The following is a 20,586-nucleotide window of genomic DNA, read 5'->3' as shown; positions in this document are numbered from 1 at the left end:
AATGAGAGATTACATCTCTAATATATTGACTTTGTAGGGAGCTGCTCAGTCATGAGTCGCTAACTGCTTTTCTACACAGATGTCAGATTAGATGGACGTAAGGAAACATTTCATATTTGACAACTGTTTTATGATGTTAAACTTACGACAGTATATCCAGGAATGCAAACTACTACAAACTTTTTTCTCAAATATGGCTGTTTTGAATTGAAAATATGGTGTCATTTACATGATGAGACAAGAAACACTTTTGTGTTTTGACATATCAGGCATACAAATAAAAGTTGCTTGTGTACATATTTTAAAATATTATTTGCAAATAGCTCAAAATGATTAATTCTCAACTTGAAATAGACTTTCTTTCACTGCTCTTCTAGACATGGTTACGGTACAAACCCATAAAGAGAAAATGGCTCAAATATGCTAACTGTCTTCTGGGTTTTAGGAATACAAACTAAACAAATGTAAAATAAACTTTCTACTAAAATAGAAAAAGGTACTTTTTTTATGTGCTACTATTACTGTAAACATGGGTTGGAAACACTGACTATAGCATTAAACTGTCATTCAGTTTACCTCTGATCAAATTTTGTCTGATTAGGAAAGAAAACGTCTGATTTTGCTAATAATATAACACAATAATACAATTAACAAATCATGAGACACAAACAAAAACACACACACACACAAAAAAAAAAACTAACTAACAAATTAAGCATGTTAGTTGTGCAAAACTTTACAGTCTTTTTATATATTCTACGACAATAAAAATATAATTACCACTGTTTTCTTCCTCAATAATAACACATTGGAAAAAGCAGAACCCTAATTATTTTTTCAGAGCACTGATTAATCAAACAATCAGCTTAATGAATCAAAAACTTTTTTTTCAGAGTTTATAATTGCACATTTTTACATACACCTGCAGATTTTGAGAAGCCCCTTTGCATTGTAATTTAAATATGTTCAGGCTAACTGAACACTGATTCATATCTACATACGCTTTGACCTCTGTTGACACTAAGGTGTTTCTTCTCCTTCACCAGGATATACAATTATGCATCACTGCATAATCCCTCTCCAACTGAGATCCTTTATTATTATCTGTTATACTTTCTTCTCATCTGCACTGGAATCAGTCTCATGAACTCACCCTGTAAAGTTGATTTAGCATCTGTGCAAGTAACTATGAAATCCTGGAAATTAACCAAGATTATCTGACATCTGGATTACCTTTTTCCCCAAAGATCCATCGCTTGTGCAAACTGGTGGTGAAGAAGATTGGCGTCTGAGTGGCACACATCAGAAAGTCTGTGACAGCTAGATTAATGATGAACATGTTGGCAGGTGTTCTCAGACTCCTACTCCTGAAAACACACACAAAAGAAATGTCAAACTGAACCCCAGTTTGAGAAACCCTGGTTTATATTTTAGCAGATTATGTGCTGCCTTTGCAGTGAAACAATGACTCTACACTGTAAAAAAAATTCCGTAAAAATACAGTACAATATACCGTAATAATTTGAAGGAATTGTCCGTATTTGGTTTTTACAGGTGTTTTTCCGTATTTTTTTAATTACGCTTTGCATTGTGGGAACAAGAAGTTCAGTCGATTATCGGCGCGAAAACAGTGCTTGAGCAGACGCCATTATTCACAGAGACAGTCTCGGTAAAAATTTCATTTTAAAGTCGGATTTCGGGTTTGAGGAACCGTTTTTACACTTCCGTGGTAAATTATATTTTGTTAAATGTAACAAACTGTAACGTTAACTTAGTTGCTGTCTTCCTTGTTTGCCAAATGAATGTCATTTGACATTTTCAGCACACCGTCACATCTCACTCGACCTGGAGGTAAGTTACGTGTTACAGTGTGCTCACTTTCAGTTTTATAAATAAGTTTATTAACTTTTAATTGTTATTGATGCGGTGTATTTGTTACTGCGCGTGCCGTAAGCATTCGGCATGTTAACGTTACTGAGGTGATGTTAAGCAGCTGTGATAAAGTTAAATCTGAAGTGTCCCACAACTGTGTTTAGAGCGCTTTATGCCTTCAACAGAAGCTGGCAGAGCAATTGTCAAGAAAATAAGATACCATTAACGTTACGACTTTTTTTTTTTATTCTTTAAAAGAGATTATACGACTAGGTGAAGATCTGACATCGCGGAATTCTTCAAGGATAACGCAACTTTTCTGCCAAACGAGGTAGGTTTAGACATTTTATTGTCTCGTTTGTTACACACACACACACACACACACACACACACGAGAAGTTTGTTCGGTAACGTTACAGACACGCGTCAGGAGCGCATCGAGTTCTCTCGCACTTACACGGACAAAAGCACACAAAATTATGTCAAAATGACCATTTTTGGCTAGTGACCGTTTTAAATAAGTTAAAATGTCTTGACTGATGTAAAGTTGGGATGTGCGTCGATGTGAGTCATGTTTTAAAGGGACAGCAGTTAATGACATTCACTGTTTCTTCTGTTTTCTTTTCTAATCACAGGTCGTAATTGCTGCTGTATTGTGCATCCCAAGTACCCCCTGCATTCTTATCAAGGGTTTGTATTCTGTTTTATTTATTAACACTACAGTTTTTATTTATGGAAGCATATGGGGAGCAAAATTCAGTTTGAAATGCAAAATGGCAGTGCAATATGTAAAATGGCAATGCATTTCTGTATTTAAATTTACATTTTCCCATACATATGTGCAATATTTAGTGCAAAATGAAAATTCAATTATATAATTTACGTTTGCCATTTCCTACACTAGTTTTAATATGCAAAATAAAATCATATTTTAACGCTTTATAAGTTGCAAAATGAAAATGTATTACACAAATTTATTAGATATGTTTAATATGTCCAAGCCAAGACTGTAGTAAAATTATCATTTAATTGCTGTTTTTCCCAAATGCATTTAGACTTAAGGACACTTGGGATTGCATTTATCACAATACCGCATGATAATTGTAGAAAAATGCAGTGAGAATTTGAGGATGCGTTCTGAGCCAAGGGTGCAGCAAAAGAGTAGCAAAATGGTGATTTAAATATCTTTTATTTTTCTTAAATGCATTGACGCTTGCATATAAGACGTTTCAATTGCATTTTCATTTAATACCTCGCTATGAATTTAAAGTCAATGTGGATTTGAAATGCATTTGAAAATGCAACATGCCCCTGACCTGTCAATCGTTAGGTGGGGCTCAGCAACAGGATGCACAATAGGTCAGTATTAACTGTCAACCAAACTTATTCATTGCGGGGTATCAAATGAAAATATTTTTGAAATGTCTTATATGTAAGTGTCAATGCATTTAAGAAAAATAAAAGACATTTAAATCAGCATTTTGCTACCCTTTTGCTGCACCTTTGGCTCAGAATGCATCCTCAAATTCTCACTGCATTTTGCTACAATTATCACGCGGTATCATGATGAAAATGCAATCCCAAGTGTCCTACCCCTAAGTCTAAATGCATTTAGGAAAAACAGCATTTAAATGATAATTTTGCTACAGTTTTTGCTTGGACATGTTAAACACATCTAATCAATTTGAGTAATAATTTTTGTTTTAATTAACTTAATATTGTGAATAATTAACTTAAAATATAAAGTGTTAAAATATGTTTTTAATTTGCATATTAAAACTAGTGTAGAAAATGGCAAATGTAAATTATATAACTGAATTTTCATTTTACACAAAAATTTGGACATGTATGGCAAAATGTAAATAAAAATATAGAACTACATTGCCATTTTATGTATTGCAATGCATTTCCATTTTGCATATTTCAAATTGAATTTTGCTACCCATATGTTTCCATTTTTATTTACCTTTAGGGATGTTCAATACTGACTAGTAATTGAGTCGTTTATTCAGTTGACTTTGTTATTGAAGTTCTTTGTGTATGAAAGATTTAATCAATGTTTGGAGTGGCTTTCTGAATTTACAATGTGTTGTTTATAATTTCTTATTTTTTTTTATTATTGATGATTCCAGATTGCTGTCATTCAAGAACTTATCATTTCCTCCCCCATTGTGGCTGAGCTACACATTCTCTTCATTTTATTTTAAACATAAAACATCCAGAGGAGATGGCACCTACGTTGGAATTCATACAAATGTAAGGAACATATGTAATGAAACTGTGTATAAAGCATTTTGTTGTGTTGTTGTTTAGTTGAAAATAATCAAAGGGGTTAGTTCACTCAAAAATGAAAATTCTGTCATTAATTACTCACCCTCATGTCGTTCCAAACCCATAAGACCTTCGTTCATCTTTGCAACACAAATTACGATATTTTTGATGAAGTCTGAGAGCTTTCTGACTCTCCATAGACAGCAAGGGTCCTTACACGGTCAAGGCACAGAAACGTAGTATAAGGACATTGTTAAAACAGTCCATCTGCCATCAGTGGTTCAGTCTGAACTTTATGAAGTGATGAGAATACTTTTTGTACGCAAAGAAAATAAAAATAACTTTATTCAAATTGTTATTTAACAAAAACAGCGTATCCGTGTGGTGCGGCTGACACAGAACAGCGTACGCAGTTTGCGTTTAGCGGGTATTCTCCAAAATGGCGCTACTGTGACGCAGATGCGACGAATTGTTGAATAAAGTTGTATTTTTATTTTCTTTGTGTACAAAAAGTATTCTCATCACTTCATAAAGTTCAGATTGAACCACTGATGGCAGATGGACTATTTTGACGATGCTTTTCAAACTTTTCTGGGTCAAAATATGTTAAATTGTGTTCTGAAGACGAACGAAGCTTTTACGGGTTTGGAACGACATGGCAGAATGTGATTAATGACAGAATTTTCATTTTGGGGAGGAGTAACCCTTTAAGTATATCATAAAACGTTGTTGACAAGATCACATGACGGATACAATTGGAGACCACTGGAAATGCAAGTTTAGCATTTTATAAACAATGTTTGAACTGGAACTTGATAATTCAATCTCAACCTGTTCTGCACGTTACTCTATACTTCACTTTCATTCATTTAATTTCTTGTCATTTCCAGTCTTCCTGTGAAGAAATCCTGAACGAGGGTCGACGGTTCAGATGAAGGGAACCTATGCTTCCAAGACTCCTGTATGAACAACTTCGAGAATCCATGTACAATTTGAGCTTTTTTTAAATCTCAACATGGAACTTGGACTGAACATGCAGCAAAAGGAAAAAAAAAATAGTTTCCCCAAGCTGGCACATGGCAAGAGATACTAAAAGCACACAAACACTTGGAGCCCTGCTGTTAATTTAGATTGTATAGTTCTCTTAGTTTCACATTGAAATGTCAGGCATGAGTGCATGAATCTTTGTTCTTTATTTTCAAATGATGTACAAGAAAGGTTTTTTTTTTTTTTTTTCTTTGCAGTACCATGTCAATTGTAGATGACAGAATTCACATTTTTGATGTGAACTGTCCTTTTAAATAACATTTCACTTGACTATTGACTAGAAGGCTGTAGCAATTGTTATTAAATGACAGCCCTGGCTTTGTATTAATTTTTTCCCATGTATCTGAAAATGTTTTGAATCTTGACTGTTTCACAGTGAAGTTTGTGACCACTATTTGGTGCAACCCCAATATTGTACAAGTAGCTGCTCATGTTTTCTTTTTTCTGCCTGGTGCTGTTTAAAACTAAAACACATTGTTAAATTAATTGATGTCATAATATTTTTGTCTTCACCTGTTAAAGGCAAATAAAAGCTACTGAACGCACTTTTAAGAATGTTTACATGAGGTAAAAATAAACCATGTTCAATTTGTATATATTGTGCTGGATTTATTTGCTACTAAAGAGGCCTATGCTATCATTTTTTAGAAATTTCTGCAAAATGGTTTGTCTGTTTTATGGTACAGAAGAAAATGTAAATCTACAGAACTTTCCTATTTAATGTGGAAGGAAATGTCCGTAAATTTAACAGAAAATGTCCTGGTAATTTTCTGCCAGTACATAATCTGTTTTTTTATGGAATTTTTTTTTTTACAGTGTAGATAAGCAGATCTAACCAGGATTTCATTGGTTATCACACAAACAACATATATCTGGACTCACTTGCAGAAGGCATACATGACCAAGAAGTTTCCCACTATGCCGGTGATGCCCACTGCCAGAATGACAGAGCCGATGGTGTAGTGAGCGTGGTCTGGAACATCCACTGTGGGGAAAGTATGTCGAACATCCTGCACCATTGCCACCTGTGCACAGCAAGAAAAAAGGGAACGCCAGGAGATGATTTCAGATTAGCACAATGTGCTACATTTATACATAAAGGACATTGAATCTGAATACTTGAGCCTTACATTACTTATAAAGTTATAAATGTCTTGATTTTCCAAGAGACCAAATCTTCTAGTTCCTGAAACCTCTGTAATACCTCTTTAATACCTTAATAAGTAAGGAATTAAGCAGACATATTTAATGTTTTTTGAAGTGGATTGTGCTGTTTCATTCAGTTACATTGGTGTGTGGAACAGAGAACACATAAAAGCTTTTAGAATGGCAAGCGGGCCAGCTTTCGGTTTTTGCCCTCGTGTCAGACTCGGTCCTTAAGAAGCAATTAGTACATAAAACACTGCCGTTCGATTCACCAGTGTCAACATCTTAGTCGGACACTTTTAGCATCAATTTATCCATTTATACTTCTATCCATCCCTGAGTCACTCTATTGACTTGAATGGCTAAAGCCAGATAGAGCAAAACAAGCAGAATTGACACTCTGTAGGTCGCTTTCATAGTTAGAGCAGCATACAATGGGTGAGTAATACAGACTAACAAATCAGAGTGGCAATCATTCACATTTCTTTTAAATCAAACACTCTAGTTTATGACTAGCCTTTGAAGGAGACGATGTGAAGATGGTACTAATAGTGGATATTGAAAGACTGCTCAGTATGACAATCGCAAATACAAAATGAAAGAAGAGAACATTTCAGAACTAATGAGTTTATAATCTGCCGCAGATCAGTGGCGGATTAATGCAACTGTGGGTATGTGGACATCTTTGCTCATGATAAATTAATGGGTCATTAAATAAGTCTATCATCTGATTGAAGCATAGACACCCTCCACTACTACTAGACAAGGAATGCTTGAAAATGTTGTTTTCTGCAAAACATACGCTTCTAATTTAATACATTTTGCATCAAACCTGAGGATTATTTTCTACAGGCATGATTTGAGAATGATCCAAAGAGCATCTGGCCATCTGTACAAAGACTTATGATAAATGTCACAAAAAGTACTTATGTGATTAGAAATAGAAATAGTTCTGAAACTTTACAAAAATCCTAAAACTTACTGGTTTAAATTGGATTTTGAATCATAGATTTTTAAAGTGGGATACAACTATTTCCTACAGCTGTAAATAAAATTAAGAAGTAAACAAAAGCAGTTGTACAAACTTTGGTAAGATAATGCAGATCTTTTTTTTTTTTTTTTTTTTTTGCCTTTATTACGGTAGGACAGTGTAGAGTAGACAGGAAGTGAAGGGGGATAGGCTATCAGTACCAACAATGCAGATCTTTTTGAACACAAATAATAATCAGATGGCTCTTGTTCTGGGCCCCCTGAACAGCACATTGGCTTGGGCCCCCCAGAAATCAAGTTCCGAGGTGGGGTCGGGGGGCTTCCATATGTTATTTTTATGTAACAGATAAAAGAATGTTTGAGCTAGTTGGTCTTAACTAAATTTGATTCAAAAAGCCTTGCTTATTCACCATTTAAAATTGTCCCAGAAAATGGATATATTTCAAGTTTTAAATATATTCAGTTTTTGGTTATGAAAACCAAAAGCACAAATGCCTGTTATTTTTTCAGCTCTGTCTAAAAGATTCAATTACATGATAAATACATCCAAACAAAAGCCCTGAACAAAAGGAGGTAACAACCGTTGTGCTTCAATAAAGCTGGAGAAGAAGCTGCAGACACAGGCTGTTCGGTTCCACTGCCATTACCCTATATTTACTTTTGGTCAATCCTAAACTTATTCTAAATTGATCTCCTTCATCATGAGATCTCCTGTGTCTTATAGGTATATATAGGCAGCACATTATTATGCATGTGGTTGCAGTTCTCCAAAACAAACTTTAACATTTAATTTCTTTTGCACTGAACGAGAGACATTTTCGGCCAAGATTGTCATCCGTTTGTCAATAAATTGATAAACCTATTACCAAATGATCACTAGAATAAAATTTCTTCCAATTATTTCACATCTTGCTACACTGAATCATGAGTCAGCAAGTCACTATGCCTGTCTATCCACCCTGACACTCTTAAATTAAAAAGTAACCTCACTGTTACCTCGTTTTTTTCTATCATGTTAAAGGAACTCATTCATAAAAAATAAATAAATAAAAATATTTTTTTTTGGAAGAAATTAATACTATTATTCATTTCAAATAAATGCTGTTCTTTTGAACTTTTCATTGTTTTCCACAAAAATAAGAAGCGGCACAGCTGTTTTCAACATTGATAATAATAATAAGTGTTTCTTGAGCACCAAATCAGATTAGATTTTATATTATGATTTCAGATGGATCATGTGACACTGAAGATTGGAGTAATGGCTGCTGAAAATTCAGCTTTGCCACCACAGGAATAAATTACATTTTAAAATACAATTAAATAGAAAAGAGTTATTTTAAGTTATAATAATATTTCACTAAATTACTGTTAATTATACTGTATTTACAGCCTTGGTGGGCATATTATAACCACCCCCAAACATTTGAACAGTAGTCCATATCTTATTCGAATGAAATTACCCCCAAAAATAATTTAACAAATCATGACATTTTTAGGCACAATGGTAAATGGCACTATTTCTGGAAAACACTCTTGCACAGACATCCAGAAATTAGACACTGGAAGACACAGTATCCGTTACAAATTGCCTTGATTGTCATTCTGCCTAATCTAGAGAGACAGAACTGATATTTGGTTTAATCCTCATATGTCAGTGCCGTTACAGTGCTTGTCTGTTAGGTCTATCGATGAGGGATTTGGACGAGAGCATGTTCTGCTACTTGAAGGGATGACTCTGTGGCACAAATAGATGGGAAGTGCTCTTAAAATGTCACTATCACTTAGACATTCAGAGGGCGATTTAAAAAGACAAGGGAAGACAGAGATAAAGACAGAAATGGATAAAGGAGAGAAAATGACATTTCACCACATTGCAAGGAGCTTATTTGTACCATTAGCTAATCATAGCAGAGCGAGAACAATGTCATGGTGCTTTATTTTTGGGTTGCAGTTGTTTAGAATAACACCAATGCACAACAAAGATCTTAAATAATCTAAAAAACATAATTAAAAAACATTTAATTGCACTACGTTTGCATTATTTAAAAGCTTTATAAATAACAAAAATTAACCTGCAAGATTGAGAGCAACAGATTGTGTTGAATGAACTTGTTTGTCTGTGCTGCTCCGCTTATTATCATAGCTTGCGGCTAGAAGAAAAGTCTGAGTAGGAGCAAAGCACACACAATCGATTCTAAATCTGTCAGCTGACAGTTTCCTGATCGGTAAGGAACGTCTCTGGAGACTACGGGCCCAAACTTCTCAAGCGGAAACTGTGATAAAGGACAGCTGATCCACTGCTTTAAAAAAAGAGTCCTTTTGGGGAGATTATCTACTCCGTCTGTCCAACAAAAGCTGAGACCTTTCCGCAAAGAGCATGGGTGATTCCTGAGAGAACTTTCTTGGGGGAAGGTGAACTTGAATTCAAGCTAAAGTTTTCAAACTGCACAAATTCCTTTTGATTGATGTCTACAACATTACTTGGGAAAAACATTGGATACCGAGACAGATTTCAAACAGCACTTTGACAATGTGTGGCTCTGAGATGCTGATGATTTGAATCTATGCATGCTGATGCCACTGACCCATTTTTCTTGGCTTCCCATTGGCAGTTAATTCTTACCATTGTGAATCATTATTTAACCCTCTGATGCGTGTCTTCGCGACAGTGGATTGATTTTTAAAAGCCAATTTTAGCCGTTTTTATTAGTTCATAACCATTTAATCATTCCATATAAGGTCTTTGATTCATTTTTCTTGCTCTAGTAATGCTTTCTGTTGTTGTTTAATATTATTATTGTGTGGTGTTCAAGAGCAAAAGACAAAGTAATGTCTCTTTTTCATGGTTTTAATTTCACAAGACGTTGTGAAACAGTAATTTTCCATTTCTTTTTGGTTTGGTATAGCATTTGTTGAATTTGTACAGGTTAAACAAAGTAAAGGACAAGGTCTTGAAGTAGGGATGTTTCAAAATATAGCCTATCACAAACCAGATTGAAGATTAATATGGTGAAAACAAACATTAAGATCTTTTTTCCCCTTTATAATAAATATCATCTGAAATTTGAATACAAAAGCTTTCCATTGATGTATGGCTTATTAGGATAGGACAATATTGAGATACAGTACAACTATTTAAACTATTTAAGTTTTGATATATTTACAGTATGAAAATTTACAAAATATCTTCATGGGACATGATCTTTTTACTTAATGTCTTAATGATTCTTGGCATAAAAGAAAAATTGATCATTTTGACCCATGCAATGTATTGTTGGCTATTGCTACAAATATACCCGTGCTACTTATGAATGGTTTTGTGGTCCAGGGTCACATACCATCCACTAGAGTTTGATAAAAGCATTTACAAGATGCAAAATTATAAATAAAAATGTTGTGTAGAGGTGATACTAAAAGATCAATGTTGTTGACAAGGGATTCCACAACCTTGAACCTTTCTCTCTTCATTCTGGAGTCCCATGACCATTGAGAATCCTATGAATGGTTCATTTTAAAAACAAAGCACTTGCCATTCATTAATGTGGCTTTCAATATGGCACACTGTAATGTGAATATCTTTTAAGGTGTGAGATTTTCACAGTCTTGGTCTTCTTTGAGAGACAGGTCTGATCCTACATGTCCCTTCAAGGCATGTCACTATAGCTTAACACAATCAGACAGAAAACATCAGGACACATAAAGACCACCCCTAATGTGAATTATTAATTCAGATGTTAAGAAGAATACTAATGTCTGAAAGCCTTGAAGAACACTGCAAAGTCACTGGAGCTTGAACAGATTCATGTGTTGTTCTGTCTCAATCTCTCTCCCTCTTATTGTCACTGTCTTATCTCTCTGATGTATAAAACATACATGACAAAAATATGTGAACATCCAAACACAATACAGTGCTTTAACAGTACTGTCAAAACCATTTTCATTAATAAGGAATCAGGGCTCCCACTGCTGTGATAATAAAATACCTTGACGAACTCTTGATAATCATAATGAAATTAAACATCATTCAAACTGTGTTCTTGTGTTTGTCCTTGATTGTCAAAATACCATTGTACTTTTGGCTTTATTTTTTCAGTGGTTGTTGATATATTTCACAAAAATTACAAAATTATGAACGTAAACAAACAAAAAGGGCCTTTCAGCTTTCCCTGCATTTTTTTTTTTTAATTTATTCATCACTCGTGAGATAGACATATGAAACAGACCAATGTCTATGTTGTCTCCATTCTGTGAATGTCTCATTGTATTACAGAAACCTCTTTGCTCTCTGTTTTACTTCTGACAAGCCAGAAATCAATTCAACTACACACTGGACAAGTCAGTTGCAATAAACCTTGGACTCATCCCAAAACTCAATTGAACTTGTTCAAGTTTTTTCTATCAAGCCAGTGTGTCAAATAACCCTGGGAGGAGAAAGTCTACTTCTAAAAAGAACATTAAAATGCTACTATAATAAATCATTTTGCAGTACTGCTTTCTAACAGAATACAAAGCTAGGCTGAAATCCTATGACCTTTAAAGATCCAGAAGATCATCAAAGCAGCACAGGGTCATGTCAACCTTATGAATTAACCAGAAACTCTGTCTCAAACCTGCATCCATGTCTTTAGAAGATTTTAGAAGTCCAAGGTAAATCAGCATTTATTGGCAAAAGACAAACACATGGATCGCTTTCACTGGATTTGAAAGTTGCACCAATGTCCCATGTTCTGGCTTTCATTTAAATGACAAAAGGCTTCTTTAAACACCTGAGTTAAGGCTTGTCTGTACCTGCTCATAATTCAGTGTAAAGACACAATGCTGGATAAAAACCAGACTAAATTATGTCTTCTCTGACCCACCTATTATCAAAGTATATAGTTTTAATTGCTGTGTAAATGCATTCATGCCACCACTGCATTAAACAGTCAGTGCAAAGACAGCTAAATGACATTTCAGAAGCACTGTTTTGCAATCTTTGTAGTGTAAAGTGTTAAAAAAAAAAAAAAATGTGGCTGATTCCACCTGATGTTTTTGAGATCACGGGCTCTCAGTATTTTATCTCAGGCCTCTTGAATGGGGAATTTATGCAACCAAATATAAAAGGTTAATTGTCATGCAGTGTCATCACAAAAACTGTTTAAGTCATGCAGATTGTCAATAGTAGCTTAAGGCAAACAGTGAGAGCCTCGCTGACAATTGCAATGTCTAAGGCATATTTTTAAACATCCTACTCCCTGAAGTCCCTGTACAGCCATGACCTTTCAGCTTCTCTTTCAAGCTCCTGCTTCAAACTCATGTTTGCATTACTTTGTATCTTCCACATATTGAATCACTTTTTAATCCTAAAGCTATCCATGCCACTCTAAAAAACAAGACAAAAAAACAAACAAACAAAAAAAAAAACAGAATCAATCTATTGTTTGGAATCAAATGGTGAATGGTTAACAATACACGGTGACACAAGAAACAGACAGTAATTCAGTTCTATGCATAATACATAGTGCTCCATATTTTGCAATGATTTGCAATGACTGCTGTTGAAAAAAACAAAACAAAACAAAAAAAACATGGATTGAAAAATATCAAATTAGACCAATGGAAGATATAAAGGTTAAGCTCTATATTCAGGTTACATTAGAATATGAATGCAATCTCTGTATTGTAGCTATGACATTAACAAATAAAGTCATGATTCATCAGAGGAACAAGGCCCCCCTCTGTTTGAAGAATGCCATAACACTCATTCATATGACACAATGCATACTCTTAAATTTGTCTGGACCACTATTGACTTATGGAAATAAATAAATAGTTAGAGACGAAAAAGGACTATGAGCAGTAAAACATTAGCAAATTGTTTCTTTTCTTTTTTTCCTGGATAGTATTACTGTATGCTTTAGTAAAATTTTGGTTTAAAACTCGCACATGGGACAAAGCTCTGTTTTACGACCTCACATAATTCTCATATTGTATTTCCATATCATTTTCATTGGATGAATTGATAAATGCAAATAATGCTCTCATGCACTACATTATGCATGTTTGGCTTGTTTTGTTTGTTTGTTTCTTTTCTTCCACTGAATTCATTTTCTCGTATGTCCCATTTTAATCACCAAATAGGAAATATCCAGGAATAGCTTACTTCTCTAAGAAATTAATCCCATGTGCTAGATTCCCACATGATGCTATATGATCCCACAGGACTGCCTACTTTCCAAACTGACATTTATGTGTGGCTGATTCTTAATCTGCTAAATTGTGCTCATTTGCAGAGTGATTTCACTTGTAGGGTTGTAACACCTCTGGTGGAGTGTGTGGGTGATATTGAGCCACTCTAGTGTGCAGTCAGTGTGCAGCAATTCATCTGCGTACTATCACAAAGACACCATACCAGACTTTAGTTTAGAGACTTGATCCAAATATCTCTGGATTTAATATGTAAATTATTCGTAAAAACCAGATTGTCTAACATTTTGCATAAAATGCATTTCTAAAAACAAATGAATACAGTTACAACTTTACTTAATATAGGCTAATCAAATATAAAAACTTTTTTGAGAGTAATTCTGATGTCAACCAATAGCTCCAGCTCTGGATATAAATGCACAGAATAGATAGACTACATAGATACATGTTAGCTATCCATTACAACTTGACTCCATGCTCCACTGATGCATTAAATATCAAGCACCTGCAATACCTTTATATCAGATATTGCAGCAGTTGAAAATGTGCTGCCATAAAAATATGAATATATATACAGCAAGGAAGTGTAACAGTGGTGTGTGTAAACGAGATTTTTCATGAAATAGCCTTATGGCATTTTAAACATAATGCCATTTTAAAAGATATATTATTGGGGTTGACAGTTTTTTTTTTATTTTATTTTTTATATATACTTTTAAAATACTAATTACAGTCTTAATCACATGCGTTGGCTCGTGCACTTGTTACATTTCAATGGTTCGATAAACTTATGATTGTGAATCACGTATGGAAAACCACGAACACGGAACACTCCCAGAGGCTATAACAACGAGGCGTGATTGACTAGCTAACACATTTGATAGGCAAATCCTTTCGTATCCATGTGGAGACAGAAACTTAAAATTTGTCAGCAGTTTGTCCAGACGCAATGTGATGTCCCTCTCGCGTACCCTAATTATTTGGCGCCTCTGGCACAGTTAACTAACCGTCAACTGTCCAACAGACATTTTAAAGGCTAGATCTGGTAACAATATTTTTATTTGTAATTTAGACAAACAAATATTCAAAAAATAATGTTTTATGTTGCGTCGAGGTACCGTCCGAAACGGAAATCTCTCGGTCAGCATACTGTTACTATGGTTACCTCCTCAGAAGAACGCAACTTATTCTTGCAACTTTTGTGGTTACTAAAACATACTAAAGCGCTTTTAAACACAGTACTTACATGTAAAATACCCTACTTACATATACTTTTGCTTATCTTTTAGAGGAAGCCATCCCCGCTAATTGGCACACTGGCACCTGAAACGTTTAGATGGAATATATAGGCTTCCCTCAAACGCTCCTCCGATTTCGCACACGTTTTTGGGGCTAGCTTTCCAATATTTTTTGCGTGGTAATATACACATGACTTAAAGTACGACACACGTTATGACGGACGTTTTCTCCCTCTAAATGTTACAACGTAGCTGTATTAAACAAACTCCATCATCTTACCGTAGTGGCCCGCGCCGGCAGCTCCATCAGCTTGTGCGCACTCACCGCGCTGTAATTCCACGGGGCGAGAGTCTCCGAGCTCACCGCGGAGCTGTTAGGGGCTTGAGTGGGGATCCCCATGCTGACCGAGCGCGAAGCGTTCATCGCAGCGCAGGGAGAGGGGCTCAGAGTTGGTACACAAAAAGAGTTTGCTTAAACCTGAGAAACAGCATTACTATATAAGTAGGTGTTGGATGCCTTCCTCTGCCTCTCTCTGTCTGCGCCCTATAGAGCTGAGCTGTCAACTGCGCCCAACATGTGTGTGATGATGAGTTTGTCAATGCCAGTAACCATGTGCCTGTTCCAGTATGCATTAGGAGGGATGCTCAGTTAAGCAAACTCAAACATCCCACATGCAGCCCAGCAGCCCTGTGCTAAACCCTTCATAATCACACAAAGTGTAAGCCCGAAGTGCCTTGTTGCCCCATATATGTATATGTGCCAGAAGGACGTTCATATAAAGAAACTGCACATGCTCAGTCTTCAGTCCTTCCCTGCTCTCTCTCTCTCTTTCTCAAACCACGTATCCTGTTGAGATTCTGAAGCAGCTTTAATTAACAGCCAGTCAGCAGCACAGACACACGTATAAAATGCTGATGAAGTGTTTGAACCCCAGAGCTGACAATTAAAATGTTATGAACAACCACTTATAGCATTTACACATAAATCACTTTTCAATCAATTTTTCTACAGTACAAATAAAATTGTAATACACTTTGTTACTACTTTTATATTATATTATGTGTAAGTAAATGACTATATGAACAATTTTCAAATTGTAATATATTTTGTTACTACAATTATATTATATATGTTACATGCACTTACTATTATAATAACAATTAATTATGCACAATTGCATGCAAGTAACGCTATAAGCCAAACCCTAATCCTAACCATATAGTAAGTACATAATATAATAACAGTAGTTAATATAATATTATATACTATACTATACATTATCATAGTAGCATAATAGTATAATAATAGTAGTTAATTAATATTACTTAAATGTATAATTATACTGTAACAAGGGCACCTTCAAATGAAAGGTTACACTATATTGATATACTCTATAAAGGTGTCCTTGTTACAGTGTAATTATAAATTTAAGTACTGAGTAATATTAATTAACTACATGTATTTACTATATGGTTAGGATGAGTGTTTGGCTTAGGGTAACTTGCATGCAATTATGTATAATTTATTGTTATTATAATAATAAGTACATGTAACGGGCACCTTAAAATAAAGTGTTACCAAATAAAGTGTAACCTATATTAGGCTATATTACACATTGTGTATGTACATGACCATCTGAACCAATTTAATGCATTTTAATGAGTAGTAATTTGAGTATTTTGAGAGGAAGTACATTAGTATGGGTCAAGAGAATTACTAATAAAGAGCAGCTTTGTTATTCGGGGGGGGGGTAAAGACTTATGGAGTTATTTAGTGTAAAATCTACTGTTATACAAGCTTTTTGTGCGTAAGGTGCTTGTCACTGCTTCCTCAAGACTTATCCTCTTACTCTGCTCCTGCTATTTTACTGGCTTTCCAATGTCATGAGACACATTGCCCAATACATGGACAAATCCAAGCAAAGCTTACTGGAATGCATTGCATTTGAAAATGATTCTGGAGTGCCATGGTGAAGTAATACATCCTCATTTCACTGGAAGGAATGCTAGTGTGTATTTATTTTAATTAGGAGAGAATAGAAGGAAGAGAAAGAAGCAATTATGGTAAAGATTTCAGGTGATGTAACTCTCACCCCCATCCTCTGACCTCTGATTCTTGGAACAATCAACCAGGAACATTCAGTTACAGACATCTGTAAAGCATGGCCTTGACTCTAGTAGTGGGGCTAAACACTTTCATTTATTTCACTATTATCTACGCTTTTCATCAAAAGGAATATTTTGTGAGATATATCTGGTTTGAGAAACTAGGGCACCAAAGAGCAAAGATGAAGACCGGCAAGTCATAAGATTGTCAACAATCACATGTAGACTCACTGAATATGAGAAACAATGTTTTTTTTATTTTCTGGACTTTTCAGCATTGATGTGGGGGGTTAGTTATTAAAGGGATAGATCACCCTCAATTGAAAATTCAGTGGTCATGAACTCACCTTATATAGTTTCCAAATCTACTGTAGGGCTGTGCAATTAATCTAATTCGATTATCATGCGCATCTCGTCAGTAAAGCCGGTTTCATGATTAGCAGTAAATCGCCATCACCTGCTTTCAGATAGAGCAGCAGTTAATACACAGAGCCGTAGTTCACTGACAAGCTAGGCAATATTGCGTTCATAATTGAAGACGAATCGCCTTTGATTATGAACGCGGTTTAGCGTAGCTTGTCAGTGAACTACACCCCTAAATGTCCAAATTGGGCCCAATTAGCCATTTTCTCTCCCCGGTGTCATGTGACTCGTTAGTGTTACAAGGTCTCAGGTGTGAATGGGGAGCAGGTGTGTTAAATTTGGTGTTATCGCTCTCACTCTCTCATACTGGTCACTGGAAATTCAACATGGCACCTCATGGCAAAGAACTCTCTGAGGATCTGAAAAAAAGAATTGTTGCTCTATATGAAGATGGCGTAGGCTACAAGAAGATTGCCAAGACCCTGAAACTGAGCTGCAGCAGGGTGGCCAAGATCATACAGCGGTTTAACAGGACAGGTTCCACTCAGAACAGGCCTCACCATGGTTGACCAAAGAAGTTGAGTGCACGTGCTCAGCGTCATATCCAGAGGTTGTGTTTGGGAAATAGACGTATGAGTGCTGCCAGCATTGCTGCAGAGGTTGAAGGGGTGGGGGGTCAGCCTGTCAGTGCTCAGACCATACGCTGCACAATGCATCAAATTGGTCTGCATGGCTTTCGTCCCAGAAGGAAGCCTCTTCTAAAGATGGTGCACAAGAAAGCCCGCAAACAGTTTGCTGAAGACAAGCAGACTTAGGACAAGGATTACTGGAACTGGAACCATGTCCTGTGGTCTGATGAGACCAAGATAAACTTATTTGGTTCAGATGGTGTCAAGCGTGTGTGGCGCCAACCAGGTGAGGAGTGCAAAGACAAGTGTGTCTTGCCTACAGTCAAGCATGGTGGTGGGAGTGTCATGGTCTGGGGTTGCATGAGTGCTGCCGGCACTGGGGAGCTACAGTTCATTGATGGAACCATGAATGCCAACATGTACTGTGACATACTGAAGCAGAAGATGATCCCCTCCCTTCTATTCCAACATGATAACGACCCCAAACACACTTCCAAGATGACCACTGCCTTGCTGAAGAAGCTGAGGGTAAAGGTGATGGACTGGCCAAGCATGTCTCCAGACCTAAACCCTATTGAGCATCTGTGGGGCATCCTCAAAAGGAAAGTGGAGGAGCGCAAGGTCTCTAACATCCACCAGCTCTGTGATGTCGTCATGGGGAAGAGAACTCCAGTAGCAACCTGTAAAGCTCTGGTGAACTCCATGACCAAGAGGGTTAAGCCAGTGCTGGAAAATAATGGTGGCCACACAAAATATTGACATTTTGGGCCCAATTTGGACATTTTCACTTAGGGGTGTACTCACTTTTGTGGCCAGCGGTTTAGACATTAATGGCTGTGTATTGAGTTATTTTGAGGGGACAGCAAATTTGCATTGTTATACAAGCTGTACACTCACTACTTTACATTTTAGCAAAGTGTCATTTCTTCAGTGTTGTTACATGAAAAGATATAATAAAATAGTTACAAAAATGTGAGGGGTGTACTCACTTCTGTGAGATACTGTGTGTGTGTGTGTGTGTGTGTGTATGTATGTATATATATATATATATATATATATATATATATATATAAAAGGATGCATATATACATATATAAATTATATATACATAAGGATGCAAAAGCACCATAAAAGAATCATAAATGTAGTCCATACAACTCATGCGGTAATAATTTGAGTCAATAATTTAAGTTTGAAGTCACATAATAGGCTGATTGACTGATTTTCTTCCCCACCAGTGAACTGTTAACTAATGAGACCCAATTATTGAGTCAGTGAATCATTAAATTAATCATTCAAACCAGTTTTGCAAACCGATTCATTGAATAAAATCTGATTTAAGAGCGACTGATATCAATTGTTTTCTGTTGACAAGCATTTGTCTGTCTTCTGAAAGAGCTTTGGCATCCATAAACTGCAATTCTTAATTACCTTAATAACAGTGCACTGAATGTGTCATATGGAGTCTTCAGCCATTGAAGTGTCTGTTTTTTGTATTCCAGTACTTAAATTAAGAGGTCAGGCAACACACAGATGCCCATCTAAAGAAACAGCCTTACAGCTCCTTAATACTCCATTGCTTTTGACATTTTGTGAATAAAAAACTCACAGGAGATTCCCACTGGAAAATGTCACGAAGTCATAAATAACTGTTATGCTTTAAGTCAGCAAAGACTATGACAGCTACATGCAGTTTATAAGACTCTGATCAATGTGAAGGTCAACAGTTATGTTTTGAAATTATGAAACATCTTTTGACAGCAATGGTAACAAATAACAGTAATATTTAAAGTAAATATAGCTACAAGTATAGCATTTATGGAGCCAACATTCACTGTGCAATACAAAGAATTCAATGACAACATCAAAGACTAAGAGTATACTTAAAAGTAAATACTTATAAATAAATAAGTAAATACTTAGAGCATATGAGCATATGAGTGAGAATAGGCTTGTTTGAGATGCGCCTCGCCTCACTTGAAATGTAGGCGAGAGTAGGCGCGGCTGCAGTGAGGGGAGGAGTACTCTCGCCTACATTTCAGGCGAGGCGAGGCGCATCTCAAACAAGCCTATTCTTTTCCTTCAGCCAACCTTCTACGAGAAGCAAGAAGCCTATCAAGAAAAAACTACTCACCGTGATCTACATGCTTCTCTTCCCCTGCTGTGTTCCGGTGAGCTTCGGAAGCAAAGATGACTCACGATTGCCTCTTCTGTGCAGAGCCAATCGAATCTTCTGATGGCCACGAATAGTGCATATTCAGAAGCCGCGCTTGGGGGGTCGGACTGTCTTTAGTTTAGTTTTCTACTGTGAAACAACTGCCCGGGACAGTGTTTCCGCCATGTGGAAAAACTGATTACTGCAAAATAACTTCAGTGCATGTGCGACCTGAGCGTATGCGCGGTTACAAAAGTCGGGTGGCGCGAACACCGTACGAGCGTACTTTTCTGATGACACAATTCGCGTCACGCACTGTACACTGTCCCTCGTGTATGCGTAAAAAGTGATTGTATTGGGCTTTAGGCCTTAACCTACACCATAAAAAAATTGAAGTTCACCAAAACAATTTGAAATCACCAATGAAATCTGACAACAACTGTCTCATAAATGTTGTTTATTTTGCTCAAAATAGCATTAAAAAAGCTTATTTTTCAGGCTAGACCAGCCAGTGCGCAGTCCTGAGCACATGTCTCAGGAAGCTTACTGTTTCTATAGCAATCGGGACTTCTGACGGCAGCTG

General features: G+C 36.1%; 1 protein-coding gene and 1 long non-coding RNA gene across 12 annotated transcripts in view; one reads left to right on the top strand and one right to left on the bottom strand.

Annotated features, from left to right (window-relative positions):
• Window positions 1–20,586, bottom strand: part of usp54b (ubiquitin specific peptidase 54b) — a 162,314-nt gene that overhangs the window by 14,245 nt on the left and 127,483 nt on the right. For all 11 annotated transcript variants that reach the window (XM_058792727.1, XM_058792726.1, XM_058792734.1 and 8 more), the window contains 2 exons: window positions 6,073–6,215; window positions 1,234–1,367 (listed from right to left, as the gene is read on the bottom strand). In XM_058792727.1, coding sequence (XP_058648710.1) covers window positions 1,234–1,367; window positions 6,073–6,215 — 277 coding nt within the window. The remainder of the gene's footprint in view (window positions 1–1,233; window positions 1,368–6,072; window positions 6,216–20,586) is intronic.
• LOC131550566 (uncharacterized) lies at window positions 1,561–5,754 on the top strand. The gene is made up of 5 exons (XR_009273579.1): window positions 1,561–1,851; window positions 2,131–2,203; window positions 2,508–2,562; window positions 4,005–4,128; window positions 5,034–5,754. It is a non-coding gene; the product is annotated as an uncharacterized LOC131550566 (long non-coding RNA).

This window comes from Onychostoma macrolepis, chromosome 12 (assembly GCF_012432095.1).
Source record: "Onychostoma macrolepis isolate SWU-2019 chromosome 12, ASM1243209v1, whole genome shotgun sequence".
Taxonomy (NCBI): Eukaryota; Metazoa; Chordata; class Actinopteri; order Cypriniformes; family Cyprinidae; genus Onychostoma; species Onychostoma macrolepis.
This window is presented reverse-complemented; position numbering and strand designations above follow the sequence as displayed.